The sequence below is a fragment of the Pristiophorus japonicus genome, chromosome 14 (genome assembly GCF_044704955.1).
Source record: "Pristiophorus japonicus isolate sPriJap1 chromosome 14, sPriJap1.hap1, whole genome shotgun sequence".
Taxonomy (NCBI): Eukaryota; Metazoa; Chordata; class Chondrichthyes; family Pristiophoridae; genus Pristiophorus; species Pristiophorus japonicus.
Genome location: NC_091990.1, coordinates 163,808,982 through 163,827,856, shown reverse-complemented (window position 1 = coordinate 163,827,856; position 18,875 = coordinate 163,808,982). Strand labels below are relative to the sequence as shown.

Genomic DNA, 18,875 nt, shown 5'->3' with positions numbered 1-18,875 from the left:
ATTTCTCTACACCCTGTAATGTTTGTATATGGTGTTGTTTGATGACCAGGGCTGATCACTTTACCCCAAGCGTGGTCTAAAGTTGTAAATTCAGAGGATAACCATAGCGGGACCCCACACTTTCATTTTTTTTCCTTGATTTGCAACTATGAACAGATGGGGTCAATTTTCCTGGCTGCCCCAATTTATCAATATGTGTCATTAAACTGGTAATCTCTCTCCAAGACCATAGAATGCCTGATGTCGGAAGTGGAACCATATAACTTTGTTCTTGAGGTTGCCGTTTAGTCAAGGGAACTTTATTGTGCATCGAACCAGTACTGAAAGTGGGAATTTTGTAAACCTTGGGTCACACATTTTGAGGTAGAGTAAAGTGTAATGGAGTTGACAGTCCTGTAATATGTTCACTGAATCTGAAAATCAGCCAACAGTGCGAATAGATTCTGCTTCTCTGAACTCGAGTGGTTGCAAAGAGCATTTTGAGGTTTAGGGTGAAGTGCAGGTGGTTACAGGTCTGTCATTGGAAGTGGGAAAATTTGAGGTAGTGAATTAAGATCAGAACAAGATATTAAATGCAGTTGTTGGCTTCCAACAGTGTGTTGATGACGATGCACTTAGTGAGCTCCTTGACACATCCAGCGGTGGGAGTTTTGGGGGCGGTTTGTGAAGAATGGTAAGTTTGAGATGCAGTGACTGATGGTGAGCCTGGCTCAAGGTGCTTTGCTAATTGCTCTGTGTCTTAGGTGGACTGTGGCACACGGATCAACGAGCTGTTTACGGAGAAGCTGTACATCATCGGGATTGCTGCCGTCATCGTTGCAGTCATCATGGTATGAACCTTCCGCTTCCCTACCAGCGCAATCACAGATAACACAGGGATTTGTTAGCACATCGCTGAACCTTTGCTTTGTACAGGACTAGAAGGCATGCGTGGATTGATTAATTGTACACTGGTCTTTTACCTCTGGGCCTGGGATTGAATCCAACACAAAGTGATGGATCAAAGTCTCCTGCCTGTCAGCTGTGGGACTCCAACATGAAAGTAGTTTCAGCCACTTAATGTGATTTTTGATGGGTGTGGGCTCATAGCATAAATGTGTTCCTAATTCGGCAGTGAATAGACAAGCTTAGGTCACAAGTCTCCCCCCCCCCCCCCTTGCACTTAATAATGGGGGAAGGGGTAGTGGCTCCATGATAGCATGTGCAACTGACTTAACCAGGATTTCTGTCCGTCCCAATCGTCGGGTAAACTTCAATCCCAGGTGGCTGTATTACCCTGCTGGGAAGGGGCATTAACCTTGCCCATCGTGCTGATTGGGGTCAAATGAGACTGTTGAGACCCGGCCGTCCTGCACCCCTCCTACCCACCAAACGTGGTGGTACGAGTCTGGAGGTGGCAATTGTCCGCATAAATTAACGGGATTCTCTGCCGCAATCGGGAAAAAGCGGAATGGATGTTTCGATCACGTGTACGGCAGCCACTTGTGTGTTTTGAGCCTTAAAGGCTTCCAAATCTAATGCACTTGCCGCTGTGGGTTCTGAAGTTGCTGCTGGTTTTCAGTCCAGAAGCTGTGACCCTTTCCTTTCAAGGTGCAGTGGCAGTCCCTCAACCAATTTCCTGCCTCTGAATTGGGTGAGGTTAGGGATCAGTAGTTTCTCCCTCCCTCCCTCTCCCGGGAGCCGAACCCAAATTCCACCTCGCTGAGATCAGTTTAGCTCCGTGCAGACCGGGGGGGGGGGGCGGCTGAACGTTGTTAAAACCAGAGCCGGGCGTTTCGCGGGCAGTACAGGCCTCGCCTTCGAGCTCCTGATCGCTGAGCTGGACTGAAAGCTGACCTCGCAACATTTTTCCTTTCTTTATAACTTGTTTTTTTTTATATTTTTCTCCTCCATTTCAGATCCTGGAGATGATTTTCAGCATGGTGCTGTGCTGCGGGATCCGGAACAACTCTGTGTACTAGAGGGGCTCCCGCTGCCCCTCACAGGAGCCTCAGTGAGCGCAGCTGAAAGAAAAGCTTTGTAGTGGAATAGATCCTGTCATAAGATGACCCCAAACTAATCCTGTTGTCTGTGATATTGCCACTTGTCACCGAGTTTTGTAAAATATATATATGATTTTTTTAATATATATATATATATTATATAAAACCATCTTTGCAGGCACTGACGGTTCTCCCCTGGCGCCATGCAGCAGCACAGTGTGTTAACCACTCATCAGGTCTATAACCAGCATATCTCCATCCAACAGCTTCAGTGCTGCAGCACAGTCAGTCGTTTGAGTTTGGATATGAAGACTATTTAAGGGAAGAGAATGAACACCCATTGTGCTGCAGGAGGGGGCCCAATGTTCCTTTTGATCTGAAGCCTTGGATTGTGCAAATAGATGAATATATATATAATAAAATGAATTGGAATCTTTAAAAAAAAAACACAATTAAATTGCACGTTATCTGACCAGCTGAGAACTGTCTGCCCACAGTGTGCACGCAACTTGTGCAAACCTTCCAAAGTGATTGTACTGATTTCAAAGTTTTGATCTTTCTTCCCGTTGTACTGCAGGTACCTTTTTTTAAAAAGTATATATGTATAATATAACCCGTGCAGTGAGTAACTCATAATGATGGGGCCTGGTCACAGTTAGCACCTGGCCTTTTGCTTGCTTTTAGTTTCCTTGCGCACCATTGGTTCCATTTATATAAAGTAGCTCTGAATGAACGAGAGGAAACTGGGCCGTGCCCCCTGCTCTCCTGCATTTTAATGTCTCGTGTATCGGTGTAAACTAAAAGTAGATCCTCCTTCCTGTATCATTTCGGGCGACTTTTTCACGTTTTATATCCGGGTTTCAGATACCTTGGGGTTCTGTCTGCTTGAAGTCCAGCCTGTGTTTTTTGGGAGACCCTCGGCCTAAAGGTTTCTCACTGTTACCCAGTGGTTTCAGAAATTGCTTGTGTATAAGCTGCAATACCTTGCTTTCAGCTTCACAGTCAGAGTCCGCTGTTTTTTTTAATATAAGTCTTGCGTTTTTACTGTAAAATACTGCCAAGTGTGGCATACTAACCTAAAGACACCCAAGGGAATCACTAAAACCAATCTGGGCACGTACTTTTATAATCCATTTCCACACTCTGACCGCTTGAGCATTGGTAAAGTGCTATGTGGACACTGAGCTGTGGTCTCTGCCAGAGTCGGAACAGAATCTGAAACCCTCCCTCTCCCTCTCCCTCTCCCTCTCCCTCTCCCTCTCCCTCTCCCTCTCCCTCTCCCTCTCCCTCTCCCCCTCCCTCTCCCCCTCCCTCTCCCTCTCCCTCTCCCCACTGCCCCCCCCCCCCCCTCTCACTTCTCCATAATGTGCCTGAAACATAAAACACTTCTTCCTGCCAATGAGCTTCCTAAAAGTTGACAGAACAGTGCCTTTGTCTCCGTGTCAAAACGGATTGTGGTTTCAGTCAGTTGATCGAACGGGTGGGAGGATGAGCAAACGCAGGAGCGGAGATCATTCCGAGTCCCTTTGCTACCCCTGGGAAACCTTCGCCATGGCAATGCACTTAGCAGCTGCTACCCACCTTCAAAAGGAAGGTGATTGATTGGTTAGCAGGCAACCAACTTTCATTGAGTCCTGCTCCAGCCCCCAGCCCCAGACTTTCCCTGTAAATGTGGTGGTAGTCTGGATCATGCAGCCTCTGCCTTTCCCCACCTCACGTAAAACGTGTACAGTTTATTTGTTTGAAAGGCATAGGCACATTTGTCCAATGTTAATGATTTTATACCTTCAGTCTTAAGTCTGGTTCAATGTGTACTTACCAGCAGTGAGGTCGTCCCAGTAACGCAACGTGTGCTAATTTGTCACTGGTGGTTCAGTAAATTAAAAGGGATAGTTTAAGGGGAACGAGTATTTTCAATGACGGCCCTTCTGATTTTAATTTTAGTTGACAGTAGAGACATGGTTGGTCGCTCAGGCCTGTTGTCACCCAGAGGAGTTCTGATGAAGTGCCCGTTTGCTTCCTGTTGTCAGGCTCCCTTTCTACGGCAGTGATTCTAGAAGGGCTTTGCTGTATTGATCGTGATGTCTGAGATGGGTTGAACCTTTGTATACATTGGGTTATACTACGTGTAATGTGTCCCGTACGTTTTAGCATGTCTGCATCCAGTGGGTTTGTATACAGCCTGCCTGTTCTGTGAATACGTAACAATAAAGATCACTTCCTTTAACACAGCTTGGTCTCCAGTATGTTTATGCTGTGCCCGATAGACTCACTCACTGTCCTTTATATTTCATTCCCTGTCAGTTTTGTGCTCCAGGTGAGAGACGTTGGTGCAGGGAAATGGAACCTTTTCCCATTTCCATATCGGTATTGGGCAGTGTTGGGTCATGTATAACAAGGCTATGATGCCTCAACAACATATCTCCATCCTAACCTCCAGTACCTGTTGTGCCTGTGTCACAGTTGTCCATTTCCCATCCTGTGGCACTGCTGAGTGAGACTTGATTCAGTGGCTGTTTGTACCAAGAGTGGAATTACAACTGTTCAGTCTAATTTTATATAACATTTTTACAACCACTAGAGAGGAGACTTTCATCCCACCAATCTGGGTAAGGTTTGAGTCTTGGTCCCAGAGATCAACGGCCCGATACCACCTTCCTTCCCTGGACTACTTAACTTGAGCTGAGGGCTAACACACGAGCAGTTTTGTGCTTTTCTTTTTCCAGTTTCTCATCCTCTTCCGGGGGTGCAGTTCCACAAACACTGGCAGCTGGCCGATATCTCCAACAACTGGACATTTTTCTTGTGTGAGCCTAGACAGTTGATGTTGAATTCAGCAGTAGGGTACATCACTGGGCTTTGAGGCCAAGTATGGAACCCCAACTACTGACATCACCTATACCTGGGATTGAACCCAGCAGTTTTCTGCTCGACATGGCAGAGCATCACACTAAACAGTGCATTCATCCATCAGAGGAGCTGGTCAGTAGTTCGGTTCAAGCAGCAGAATCCTGGTTAATGTGCTGTGTGTGGGTAAGTTCCTACTGGATAGTGCAGAGTGCTGGTGTAGGAAAACCCTACTGTATGAAAGCTGACAGGTAGGAGAGCACTGGTCTGTACTGGGTCATTGCTTGTTGCAGGAGGTGGCAAAGCTGTGAATGCTGGAAATCTGAAATGGAAACCGAAACTGGTTGGTCAGCACCCGAAAAGGTCAACACTGGGGTCATCTTTCATTAGAACTGGCTCTTGTGCTGAGCATTGGAGGGCATGGGACTATCTGTACAGGGCAGAAGTGATGAAGGATGGCACACGTTCTCATTTAAGTGCTAACGGTTTCTAGCATTTTATGGGTTTATGTGTGAGATGCACATGGAGCAGTGAGTTTAAATGTAATCCATTATATGAACACCACATATATAATTGCTGCATCCACTTTGGTTTTTTACATCCACGCATTCAACGTCATACGATCCATCTAAATACTGGTTAGTTGTTGCATCCATCAGTGAGCAGTACCGGCTGGGCCAAACCTGCCATAGTTCCAGCGATGACCCTATACTGGTAGTGATTGATGTATAGATTGCAACGATGAACCTGCAATGTTTTTTTTTCTGATTTTTTTTTTTCCCCCTTCCCCAGCTGGTGTGTGTTTCCATAGATGGCTAATGCCTCTGGTACTGCACTTAATTAGCCAACCTTCACGTGAGCTAAAAGGGTATCAACAGATTATTTAATGAGAGAGCAAACATATCTTTGCCTGATCCTCCCACAGCTGACATCCATATGTTCCAGCAGGGATTACCATGGCTAGTCACTCCCTCAGTACTGCACAGTACTGTCCGTCTAGATTATGTGCGCAAGTCTCTGGGAATAGTGGGACATGGAGACAACAAAGAATGTTGTATAAATTCGACAAATTGCAACAAGAATAATTTGTCTTTCCTCCTGCCTCAGTAGCTGCCTCCATATAATCAAGTTGTTACAGGAGGGTTCTTGGTCTGATTGCAATCTGCTAGTACTTCGCCCCAAGTGCCCATTCTTCGTGTGTGAGCCCAGCCTGTGGGAGTAGTGATTAAGAAGGGTGGTGGGTGCAGCAGAGCTGATCGTGATCCTCTCCAGCTCCGAGCACAGGAATTGTGATCAGGAGCAGACATTCTGATTGACTTTTCCTCATTCCCACCCCGGGGGAACTGAAGCTGATTGCAGCACTAGCAGCGCTCCCCTCCAGTTGACATCCATTAACTCGGCTCAGCATGAGAATGGGCCCTGCATTCTACTGGTCCCTTCACTAAGGGAATGTCACAGTGCTGCTTTTGCTCTTGAATATCTGTGCTTGGGCTGTACAGTTTCCTCAGCAGCTTTTTAGCCATTTAAAGCACGTCAGCATAAGCAATGCATTCATTCAATCAGTTTTATTGAAACTGTTTCCTGCATGTACCTGCCCACTCAGCCTCTATTTTATTAATATTAATGGATTTACTGAGGACTTGCTGACAAATGAAGGAGCTTCAGGTTTAGACCTGCTGTGAAGTGAGTGAGTTTGCCCTCTATGACCCCAATAAGAGAAGGGATAACCATCTGTGGCTAACTAAGGAAATAAGTGATAGTATCAAATTGAAAAATAAGAACATACAATGTGGCCAAGTAATGGGAGGCCAGAGGCTGAGGAAACTTTTAAAAGCCAGCAAAGAACGACTCAAAAAATGAGGGAAGATAGATTATGAAAGTAAACTAGCACAAAATATAAAAACATACTAAAAGTTCCTACAGGTACATGAAAAGGAAAAGAGTGGCTAAAGTAAATGTTGGTCCCCTAGAGGATGAGATTGGGGAATTAATAATAAACAGGGAAATGGCAGAGACATTGAACAAATATTTTGTATCGGTCTTCACGGTAGAAGACATTAAAAGCATCCCAATAATAGATAATCAAGGGGCTATAGGGAGGGAGGAACTAAATACAATCACTATCACTAATGAAGTAGAAACAACCTCTCTGCCTCTATCTTGTCTATCCCTTTCATGATTTTAAATGTTTCTATAAGATCACCCCTCATCCTTCTGAACTCCAACGAGTAAAGACCCAGTCTACTCAATCTAGCATCATAAGGTAACCCCCTCATCTCCGGAATCAGCCTAGTGAATCGTCTCTGTACCCCCTCCAAAGCCAGTATATCCTTCCTTAAGTAAGGTGACCAAAACTGCAAGCAGTACTCCAGGTGAGGCCTTACCAATATCCTGTACAGTTGCAGCAGGACCTCCCTGCTTTTGTACTCCAAGCCTCTCGCAATGAAGGCCAACATTCCATTTGCCTTCCTGATTACCTGCTGCACCTGCAAACTAACTTTTTGAGATTCATGCACAAGGAGGGCCTTGTAAATGTCTGCTGTGTCATCTAGGGCGGGTGGCACGGTTTAATGTTTTTTGTTTTACAGATAAACTCAAAAAGAGTTTCATGCACAAGGACCCCCAGGTCCCTCTGCACCTCAGCATGTTGTAATTTCTCCCCATTCAAATAATATTCCCTTTTACTGTTTTTTTTTTTCCCAAGGTGGATGACCTTACACTTTCCGACATTGTATTCCATCTGCCAAACCTTAGCCCATTCGCTTAACCTATCTAAATCTCTTTGCAGCCTCTCTCTGTCCTCTACACAATCCGCTTTCCCACTAATCTTAGTGTCATCTGCAAATTTTGTTACACTACACTCTGTCCCCTCTTCCAGGTCATCTATGTATATTGTAAACAGTTGTGGTCCCAGCACCGATCCCTGTGGCACACCACTAACCACCGATTTCCAACCCGAAAAGGACCCATTTATCCCGACTCTGCTTTCTGTTCGCCAGCCAATTCTCTATCCATGCTAATACATTTCCTCTGACTCCGCGTACCTCTATCTTCTGCAGTAAACTTTTGTGTGGCACCTTATTGAATGCCTTCTGGAAATCTAAATACACCACATCCATCGGTACACCTCTATCCACCATGCTCGTTATATCCTCAAAGAATTCCAGTAAATTAGTTAAACATGATTTCCCTTTCATGAATCCATGCTGCGTCTGTTTGATTGCACTATTCCGATCTAGATGTCCCGCTATTTCTTCCTTAATGATAGTTTCAAGCATTTTCCCCACTACAGATGTTAAACTAACCGGCCTATAGTTACCTGCCTTTTGTCTGCCCCCTTTTTTAAACAGAGGCGTTACATTAGCTGCTTTCCAATCCGCTGGTACCTCCCCAGAGTCCAGAGAATTTTGGTAGATTATAACGAATGCATCTGCTATAACTTCCACCATCTCTTTTAATACCCTGGGATGCATTTCATCAGGCCCAGGGGACTTGTCTACCTTGAGTCCCATTAGCCTGTCCAGCAATACCCCCACTAGTGATAGTGATTGTCTCAAGGTCCTCCCTTCCCACATTCCTGTGACCAGCAATTTTTGGCATGGTTTTTGTGTCTTCCACTGTGAAGACCGAAGCAAAATAATTGTTTAAGGTCTCAGCCATTTCCACATTTCCCATTATTAAATCCCCCTTCTCATCTAAGGGACCAACATTTACTTTAGTCACTCTTTTCCGTTTTATATATCTGTAAAAGCTTTTACCAACTGTTTTTATGTTTTGCGCAAGTTTACCTTCGTAATCTATCTTTCCTTTCTTTATTGCTTTTTTAGTCATTCTTTGCTGTTGTTTAAAATTTTCCCAATCCTCTAGTTTCCCACTAACCTTGGCCACCTTATACACATTGGTCTTTGATTTGATACTCCTTTATTTCCTTGGTTATCCACGGCTGGTTATCCCTTCTCTTACCGCCCTTCTTTTTCACTGGAATATATTTTTGTTGCTCACTATGAAAGAGCTCCTTGAAAGTCCTCCACTGTTCAATTGTGCCACTGTTTAGTCTGTGTTTCCAGTCTACTTTAGCCAACTCTGCCCTCATCCCACTGTAGTCCCCTTTGTTTAAGCATAGTACGCTCGTTTGAGACACTACTTCCTCACCCTCAATCTGTATTACAAATTCAACCATACTGTGATCACTCATTCCGAGAGGATCTTTTACTAGGAGATCGTTTATTTTTCCTGTCTCATTACACAGGACCAGATCTAAGATAGCTTGCTCCCTTGTATGATCTGTTACATACTGTTCTAAGAAACAATCCCGTATGCATTCTTTGAATTCCTCCTCCAGGCTACCCCGTGCGATTTGAGTTGACCAATCAATATGTAGGTTAAAATCCCCCATGACTACTGCCGTTCCTTTTTCACATGCCTCCATTATTCCCTTGATTATTGCCCGCCCCACCGTGAAGTTATTATTTGGGGGCCTATAAACTACGCCCACCAGAGACTTTTTCCCCTTACTATCTCTAATCTCCACCCACAATGATTCAACATTTTGTTCATTAGAGCCAATATCGTCTCTCACAACTGCCCTGATATCATCCTTTATTAACAGAGCTACCCCACCTCCTTTCTCTTCTTGTCTATCTTTCCGAATCGTCAGATACCCCTGTATGTTTAATTCCCAGTCTTGGCCACCCTGCAACCACCTTTCTGTAATGGCCACTAAATCATACCCATTTGTAATGATTTGTGCCGTCAACTCATTTACTTTATTTCGAATGCTGCGTGCAGTTAGGTAGAGTGTTTTAATCCTAGTTTTTAAACCATGAGGTCACAGCTGGAGTACTGTGTACAGTTTTGGTCTCCGTATTTAAGGAAGGATATACTTGCATTGGAAGCTGTTCAGAGAAGGTTCACTAGGTTGATTCCGGAGAGGAGGAGGTTGAGTTATGAAGATAGATTGGGCCTATACACATTGGAGTTCAGAAGAATGAGGGGTGATCTTATCGGGCTCGACAAGGTGGATGCAGAGAGGATGTTTCCACTCAGGGGAAACTAAAACTAGGGGGTATAGTCTCAGAATAAGGGTCTGCCCATTTAAAACTCAGAAGAAATTCCTCAATTCAGAGGGTTGTAAATCTCTTAATTCTCTGTCCCAGAGAGTGGTGGAGGCTGGCTCATTGAATATATTTAAGGCGAAGATAGACAGATTTTTGAGCGATAAGGGAATAAAGGGTTATGGAGAATGGGCAGGGAAGTAGAGCTGAGTCCATGATCAGATCAGCCATGTTATTAAATGACGGAGCAGGACTGGAGGGGCTCTATGGCCTACTCCTGCTCCTATTTCTTACGTTCTTATGATACTGGTCATTGACTTCAGTTTCCTCATTCTGCTTGGATCAGCCATTGGGGGCTGGGGGGCCTCCTTTGTCTACCCAGGTATTTCCAACACCTCGTTCTGTGACAATCTGCCAGTACCTCACCTCAATGTTCCACTTACTCCCAGATGCACTAATCTTGTTAGTTAAATGATTTTTTTTTGTAAGGGAAAAACTCTCAAGAAATGATGAGACGAAGTGGAACTTGGCTGCTGTGTTTACAGTGATTTCATCTCTTTATTGGATAATGCTGCATGTGGGCAGCTCAGAAAACTGAATTTTCCCTGTTCGTTATCACAGCATCCCCAGAATTAAAACAACAATGAGTCAAATAAATCCAGTAGAGATTAGAATAAACATATAAAACAGGCAGCTAATGCTGGCCCGTTGACAGCTGAGTAGGACGGGTTAATGCATTGAAGATTTCAAATCCAAGCAGCAGCCAGTCTGTAGTTGCCAATTGACCGGCGATGCACTGCTAGCGTTTTCTATTATTTCATAAATTTGTGCAGCAACAGAAAAACCAGACGTTTGAAATCTTAATCTTTTCCTCCACGATTTCTGTAAGTCACTTATCCACACGGTGAATCGTACACAGGCTGTGCCTTCCCAAACACACAAAATGGATGTTGCATCTTGCATCAAGTGTTGCAGTTCTGCATTTCTTCCACTGAATAGATTCTAGTGAAGCAAAACTGAATATAATACAACAACTGGAAAACAGAATCAGCAATAGAATTCGGTCCTACATTCAACCTGGATCTTGGCATCAATGACAAGAGTAAGACAGTGAAGGAGAAAATTTAACAAGCACAGGAAACTACTGAAAGCAAGGTGATCATAGGGTGTATATCACCACAAGTAGACAAATCTGTCCTTTTGTATTGTGCTTACAGTAGCTTCCTTTTCAGACCCCTTGCCAGAAGAGAAGGTGCACTATTTCCATTGGGAACAATGCAACAGGGTGTTACCACAAATCTATCATCGCAGTTGTCTGATGCCACTTTCATCACTAACTTTTCACCCAATGCATTCAATTTTATCACAGTAGGAACTTGCACGCAACACCTATAAAAGACAGAAAGACAGAGGGGGGCATTAGAGAGCTGACCCTCTACAAAGAGCAGACCACAGATGTTAGGAAACCAACACCATGGGAGAAGTGCTGTATTTTGTTTGGGCCAATAGTGATCCCAATGTTATTATGCTCATAATAAAGTAATGTAACTGAGTACTGCAGACAGTGAGTAAGTGTGACCTTAGCTCCTTTATTCAAACTCTAGAGTGTTGGTACAGCATGGGAGGCCTGCTTATATAGTGCTCCCAAGGGATGCTGGTATCCCTTGGGACTCCAACAGGTACGCTCTCTGGTGGCGGTATGATACAGGTTACCAAGGGTCACGTCAAGTCAAATATCTCTAGCAAGTGTCCCGTCGGGAGGCGGTCACAACTAAAACAAAACAATCAACTTAAAGTGCGTGCGAGTATTATATAGTAATTTTATTCGATTTGCTGACAATACAAACTAAGTCATGTGGTGCCCACTGGTTACGTAAGGCTTCAAGCGAACCTGGGGCTACCACACAATCCCACTCCACTATTACCCGTGAGTGTATCATGGTTCTGAAAAGGGGAAAGCAGTCAGAGGAACCCTCCCCAATCATCCTACACATCCTGGTCCCAAGGCACTTCACAGGAGCATTATCAAACAACATTTGACACCGAGCCACATAAGAAGTTATTAGGACAGGTGCAAGAGGTAGGTTCCAAGGAGAACCTTGGAGTAGGAGAGAGAGTTCAGAAGGCACAGAGGGAATTCTAGAGCTGAGGACGCAAAGGCAAAAGGTGGCACCGTCAAACGTTACCTCACTCTCCACCATCCTGTACTGCTCTCCTTCTCCGCTAAAATAACAAAAAGGAATTGCCCTTTGGGAACTCCATAACTAACTCAGAACCACTTACTTCAGGTGCTGGCTGGGCTACAATAAGTACGATCAGTGCAGCTGAGGTGAAAATTAAAAGACTCTGCCCCAGAAGCATTTTTTCAATTCCTGTAATCTCTCAAAGTTTTCTTTAGGTTTCAGGCTTCAAAGTAAAAGGACCTCCACCAGTTTTAGCTGATGCCGGCAACTGGTGTGTGAATTTAACTTGTGCTTCCTTTAACTTAATTAAGCTTGGATTTTTCGGCCCTCTTCATTACAGTGACCTCTCAGCAGTATCAGCAAGCATACACAGGGAAGGCCACAGACCGCAATAGCAGCATAAGTGCAGCTGTCACAGGGCGGAAACCCAGCACTAATAGGTACTGTTCCAGAACCCTACCTCAAACTCACTTCAAAATGAGTGTAAATTTGAGGCCAAGATTTTTCACAAGAGGCCTTTTAAAAACTTCAGGCATATGGCATAAAAGGCACTGCAGCAACGTTGGATAGAAAGTTGGTCGCCAGACATGGAACAAAATGTTACGGTAACTATTTTGCTCAGATCAGAGAAGGGTTAGAGGTGATGTACCTCAAGCATCGGTGCTGCATCCACTTTCAGTGGGGAACTCAATCTGGAAATTTACTGACAGCACAAAAGTAGGAAGTTTGGCAAACAGTAAAGAGGAATGTAAAAGTTTTCAGAATGTCAGACAAGTTAGCAGAATGAGCAGACAGATGGCACTTTATGTGGGTACGTGTGCGGCAATATATTTTGGGAGAAAAAACAAGGAATGGGAATATGGATTCAGTAGAAAGATGTGAAGGGTGTAGGGATTGAGAGAGGCGCCCAGGGGTTCAAATACAGAATTCACAGAGAGTACAGGTAGATAAAGCCTTAAAAAAAAAACAGCATTTTGGGTTCTATAAATAGAGGCATAGAGTACATGAGGAAAGAAATAACGATGACTTTCTACAAAACATTGTTTTCTTCTTCTTCATAGGCAGTCCCTCGAAGCGAGGATGACTTGCTTCCACACCAAAAAGGGACGAGTTCACAGGTGTTTCAATGAGGGACCTAATATTCCAGATCCCAAACTATATCCTGAAGGGTGGAAGATGCCTGTGTGTGGATTGTTTTAGCGTGTGGTGACGGTTGCACACCAGCCACCACACGGGCTTGACAGAGTTAGGTCTGGGTCCGATGGCAAGGATTACCCAAGACTAACTGGAGACCAGCTCTGCTGCACGGACCTAGTGCGCACGCATATCGCAGTGTGGGCTGGCCCGTGCTGCCCCCGGGCCCTCGGCTCTTCTGGCCCCGATCTCTCTCCGTTCCTCTGCCCCGGTCATTCACCGCACCTCAGCTGTACCTGGGCCCCGCCGAAGTTCCTGCCCATACTCCAATCGGCGGCCTGGATTTTGGTGACGTCACCCAGTTGCCCTCCTGGAGCGGCTCGCGCTGTATCTTGAAGTGGCTCCTCGTCTTATACTCCCGACCTGCTGCTGGTGTGTCCTCGCAGGTCGGGGCACCAATTGTTTACACCATAGTTGGAAGCATGGTTATAGAAAGGACATTAAAGCTATAGGGAGCATACAGCAGAGATTCACACAGATGATGTCAGGGATGGGAAAATAGTTAAGAGATTTCACATACTGGGACTATTCCCACTGGAGCAGAGAAGGATAAAAGGAGATTTAATAGCAGTTTTTTTTAAAACTGAAGGAACAGAAATTGTGATTTGCACAGCTGTGAGAATAAACCCTGAGAAATGAAGCAACATAAAATGCAGATGATAATCTCAGGTGTTTTATTCCAACATCCCGATAATCACACTGTTTTAACAACCACAAGGAACACCAGTGTGGAAAATCAACATTGATATTGTATGCACTTTCCCTAATTACCCATGGATTGTCACAGCACTGACATCCATGTGGTGGGGCTCAGGAATCCAACCTTTTCAGGTGCATGAAGACAGTAATGAGAAAAAAGACAGCAAGGTACAGACAGGGAGAAGACGATATGCAGAATGTCCCCACCCCTTTGAAACAACAAGAACCCCCCTCCCCCACTGGTCATCAATAATATAACTTGAGGAAGAAGATTAGGAGCAGTGGGAGGCCCATATCTTGCACAGCAGTGAACGGAAACTTGAAATGTGTGCACTAATCTTGGAAGCTGATTTTTGCTCAAGAGATGGAGCAGATTACAAAGATAGACCATCCCATCATTAAAATGCACGGCCTGTTTCCCCAGCCATATATAGATTATATATTCGCGAAAAAGTCAGAAAGTGCACGTTAAAATAAACATTTGTTTTAACATATTCAGAGTTCTTTGGTTAAAAAAAACTCTGCGTTTTAATGGACAGAATCTCAGCCATTAGCAGTCATGTGATCAGACTGGGATCCAGTCGGAATAGATGATAATGCAGCTTGCATATGAATGTCGGAGACAAAAATTGAAAAATTTATAGAATTGTTGGCGTCATGGCAACCTATCACACAAAACATGAGATACAAATGTATTCAGGAGGGGGTGTGTACTGAAAATGTAACCAAATAAGTAAAAGACCTTCGAATGGTGGGGTTGGCAGGTTAGAGATACAAGGTCGACAGCCATGAGGGGGCTGGAAAGGGTGGTTCACTGCTACGCACTGTGATCGCCCAGTCAAATATCTTCTTCAGTGACAAGGCAATAGAAATCCGTTCTTGTTCCATAATTTCGAGATCCCAGATCTGCAATATCCACTTCAATTCTGTCTGTGTCCTCACAAGGGAGTTCCACACTGGGACTGGTCTTTGGTGTGTGAGGAAGGGCAGATACGGGTGGGGGAGGGCCTTTGTATATCGGCGCTCTCACTCCTAGGAAAAAGATAAAAACAGTCATTGCCAGCAGAACAGGCTCTTGTTCCTAGTATTCCTCGTCTGAGGCAAATTTGCCTTCCATGAAATCCTAATTACACCATGGCCAGATAAGATGTTAAAAATTGGGAAATGTTGAGTTTGAAAGGAAATCAGACAGACCTTTCCACCCAAAGGGTAAGAGAGTTGTAGAATGAGTTACTAGGAAGCGAGATTGAATTGAACAGTGTAAATGGGTTCAGGCGAGAAGTAGGATTCATTCTAGAGCGAAAAGAGACAGAGAGGTGTAATGAGAAGGCAGGTCAGAAGCAATAAGCTTGATGGACTTTTCTCATCCCGTGCTTTTTACTGTAAATATACAAGACCATGTGCACCACGTAGATCCCCATCGGTCACTCCAGGGAGTGGGGGGGGTGACATTTGATGTTAATAGATGTTGACCATTCCAGACTGCCGTCCACTGTGCACAGACAGGGAACAGGAGACTGGGGGCCAGGCAAGGGAATGGGAGACGAGCAAATGGAGAGGAGCGAGCAGGAGATTGGGGACGTCAGAGAGACACAAGCAGGGGACCGAGCCAAAGGTTTGGGGGTGACCGGAAGCCTAAAAGCCGGGAGAAAACGAGCCAAAGAGACAGGCAACCGGGGAAACTTGGAGAGAGGAGAGTAGGACAAAAGGAAGTGAAGACCACAGAGAAGCAATTGTGAGGCGAGCTGGAGAGAAGGAAATAGCACTCGATAGTCCAGAATTGACAAAAGAGCAGAACCAAGCCAGGGCAGCTACAGTACACTCCCCAGAGTGAGCTACAATGCCAGCAACCACAGTGACCACCAGCTATTTTCAACCTCCAAACCGTGACTTTAGTTTCTAGTCTCATACACAAGAATACAATGAGCGTACCAGTGCGGTTAAGGAGGCCTGCTGTACTTAGTGCAGAGTTTACTGATTAACTGGTAAGTGTAGTGACAGTGCAGAGTTACTGAATTACTGATAAGTGTAGTGAGAGTGTAGAGTTTACTGAATTACTGACAAACTCCTTGCCTACACTTAAGCACTGCACAGAATCAAATATCTTTTTTGTTTGTGTGCAGACTTGTCCTTAGAATTTGGTGACCTTGGTAAACAGAACTGAAGCCATGTGATGTACATACAGTCAAAGCATCAACAATCAGGCTACAGTTATTTCAAAACTATAAACAGAAAATTGAAAATACACAACAGGGGGTTAAAATCTGTACAAAGAAAGATCGGGTTAATGTTCCGACTGTGTATCCTTGACTGAAAATTGAAGATAATCAAAGTCTTTTAGTAAAGTTGGGAAAGAAAGAGAGGAAAAAGAGGCAAGAGGAGACAGAGTAACTTGTTCAATCAGAGAGGCAGTTCATGGGTTGAACGACACTCAAACTGCCCAATAGAAAACTGAAGGTGCAAAAGATGATCTCAGTGATGATCAGCCATGGAAAGAAATTAAAAGAACAAAAGACCATGTAAATAGTTAGTGAAAAGACACGGAAGAGGACCACTCAAAAGGGAAAGGCAAGAAAATGGGGGCAATTAGAAAAGCAAAATAAACTGCAAATGTAGGAGGTCTAAAATGAAAATGAGAAAAAAAAAAACCAGGCCACTAGCACAGGAACAGATCCCCTCCCGGAACACACAAGCACAACATTCTCACAAAGGGTCTCCATGCACCCAGTCTCTTTCCCTCCCTCCCCTCCCCACCCCACGAGACTAACAGTACCAGGCCAAGTCACCAGCACCCCCTGCTGTAAAGAAATGGGAGGACTGAAGTTATTAAAGTCAATGTTCAGACCAGAGGGACTTGCCGTGCCCAGGAATAAGGTGACTTTATTTTGAAAGTGAACGCTTATTTGTGCCTCCGATACATCGCCCCAGGTCCATCCATCGTCTCCAGACACGACTATGCCAATGCTTTCCTGGCCAACCTCTCATTCTCTACCCTTTAAATTTCAGCTCATACAAAATTCTGCCGCCTGAATCATATCCCATAAGAAGTCCCACTCACTCATCACTCTGCCCTTGTTAATCTACACTGTCTCCCGGTCCCTCAACACCTCAAACTTAAAAGTCACGTGTTTTTCTTTAAATCCATTCACGACCTTGCCCCTCCCCATCTCTAACCACCTCGAGCCCTACATCCCTCCCACCAAAACTCTCCTTTCCTCAGACTTTAGCCTCATGCATCTCCTCGCACTTTGCCCTACCATCTCGGTCCCACGCTCTGGAATTTCCTCTTTATTTTCTCTGCCTCTCAACCATCCTCTCCTTTAAAACCGCCTTAAAATCCACCTCTTTGACCATGCTTTTAGGTCACCCCGCCGAATAACTCCTACAATACACAGAGTTTTAAAACCCAGGGTTGGTGTCACTTAATCAATTCTTGTCTTTTGTTCTTTTCAACTTTACTGATGTCCTACTCTGTGAGCCTTTCATGAGGTATTCTCCCCAATCAATCACTCCACTCACCCAGGTCCCCCTCGGGGTCAGGGTCAGATCTGCAGTCCAGGTAATCTGGGTTCAGGATCAGCATCGGGTCCTTGTCATCCTGGAGCCGAGTCTGGGGATCTGCCATGACACATCGGTGATGTAGCTTCCGAGGCAAAAGCAATCGCAATTCTTTCCAGAAGTCAGAGGAGGGGGTCTGTTAAACAAGCATTACATGACTGTGGTGAGAATAGGAACTAAAGACCAATCTTTTCACCTTTTCCCATCAGGTAGGTCCAGACACATCATGTGCTCAGATCATTTCACCCCCTCCTGCCCTGGTGTCAAGTCAATAGTTCTTAATCTGCTGATTCAATAAAAAATAATTTGAGATGCAGCTGGATGCTCAGATGGAGAATTACATTCCTAAAAGAAGAAGTTTCAACACGATAAATGGCCTTTTCTCATCCTGGACTATTTATTTTGTGAATGGTTCAAATGGATCTGTATTGACTGCACTGGGCAGGTTGGGTTCAGTGTGCAGGGTGTCAGGCTGGTTAACCCAAGGCCACATTTGCTGCGTCGGTACAGCCTGTTGACACCCACAATTCACAAGTGGGGGATGTCAACCTTCTACACCCAAATCAACATTCAAAGTGGGAAGTAATTAAGCCACATGCTCTATTGCCCAGTTTAGAATCTTCAAGAATCACCACGACTGCCTACTTCCACCTCCGTAACATCGCACATCTCTCACCCTGCCTCAGCTCATCTGCTGCTGAAACCCTCATCCATGTCTGTTACACCTCTAGAGTTGACTATTCTGATGTTCTCATGGCTAGCTTCCCATTTTCCACTCTCCATAAACTTCAGTTCATCCAAAACTATGTTGCCCGTGTTCTAAATCGCACCAAGTCCCGTTTACCCATCACCCCTGTGCTCGCTGACCTACATTTTGCTCCCAATCTGGCAATGCCTCAATTTTAAAACTCTCAACCTTGTTTATAAATCCCTCCATGGCCTCGTCCCTCCCTTTCTCTGTAGCCCTCCGAGATCTCTGTGCTCCTCCAATTCTGGTCTCTAACACATCCCAATTTTAATCACTCCACCATTGGTGGCTGTGCCCAAGTGCTGCTTAGTCCCCAAGCTCTGGAATTACCTCTCTAAACCTCTTCACCTGTCTAGCTTGCTCTCCTCCTTTAAGATGCTCCTTAAAATCTACCACTGACCAAGTTTTTGGTTATCTGTCCCAATATCTCCTTATGTGGTTCGTTGTCAAAATTTGTTTGATAACATAGAAACATAGAAAATAGGTGCAGGAGTAGGCCATTCAGCCATTCTAGCCTGCACCGCCATTCAATGAGTTCATGGCTGAGCTCATGTGAAGTGTCCTGGGGTATTGTTGTTGATGCCCACCTCCATTTATAACTGGATGTGAT

The 18,875-nt window shown here is 44.7% G+C and overlaps 2 protein-coding genes across 4 annotated transcripts in view; one reads left to right on the top strand and one right to left on the bottom strand.

Moving 5' to 3' along the window:
• cd81a (CD81 molecule a) overlaps positions 1-4,213 on the top strand; it is a 71,223-nt gene extending 67,010 nt beyond the window's left edge. The window contains exons 7-8 of the mRNA XM_070899770.1: positions 744-830; positions 1,899-4,213. Coding sequence (XP_070755871.1) covers positions 744-830; positions 1,899-1,961 — 150 coding nt within the window. The 3' untranslated portion in view covers positions 1,962-4,213. The remainder of the gene's footprint in view (positions 1-743; positions 831-1,898) is intronic.
• Positions 4,214-10,417: 6,204 nt separating this feature from the next.
• Positions 10,418-18,875, bottom strand: part of sigirr (single immunoglobulin and toll-interleukin 1 receptor (TIR) domain) — a 60,624-nt gene continuing 52,166 nt past the window's right edge. For 2 of the 3 annotated variants that reach the window (XM_070899767.1, XM_070899769.1), the window contains 2 exons: positions 17,479-17,653; positions 14,211-14,991 (listed from right to left, as the gene is read on the bottom strand). In XM_070899767.1, the coding sequence (XP_070755868.1) occupies positions 14,798-14,991; positions 17,479-17,653 (369 nt within the window). In that variant the 3' untranslated portion in view covers positions 14,211-14,797. Of the gene's footprint in view, positions 10,886-14,210; positions 14,992-17,478; positions 17,654-18,875 lie in introns of those variants that run through there. The other variant, XM_070899768.1, reaches the window with a different exon arrangement.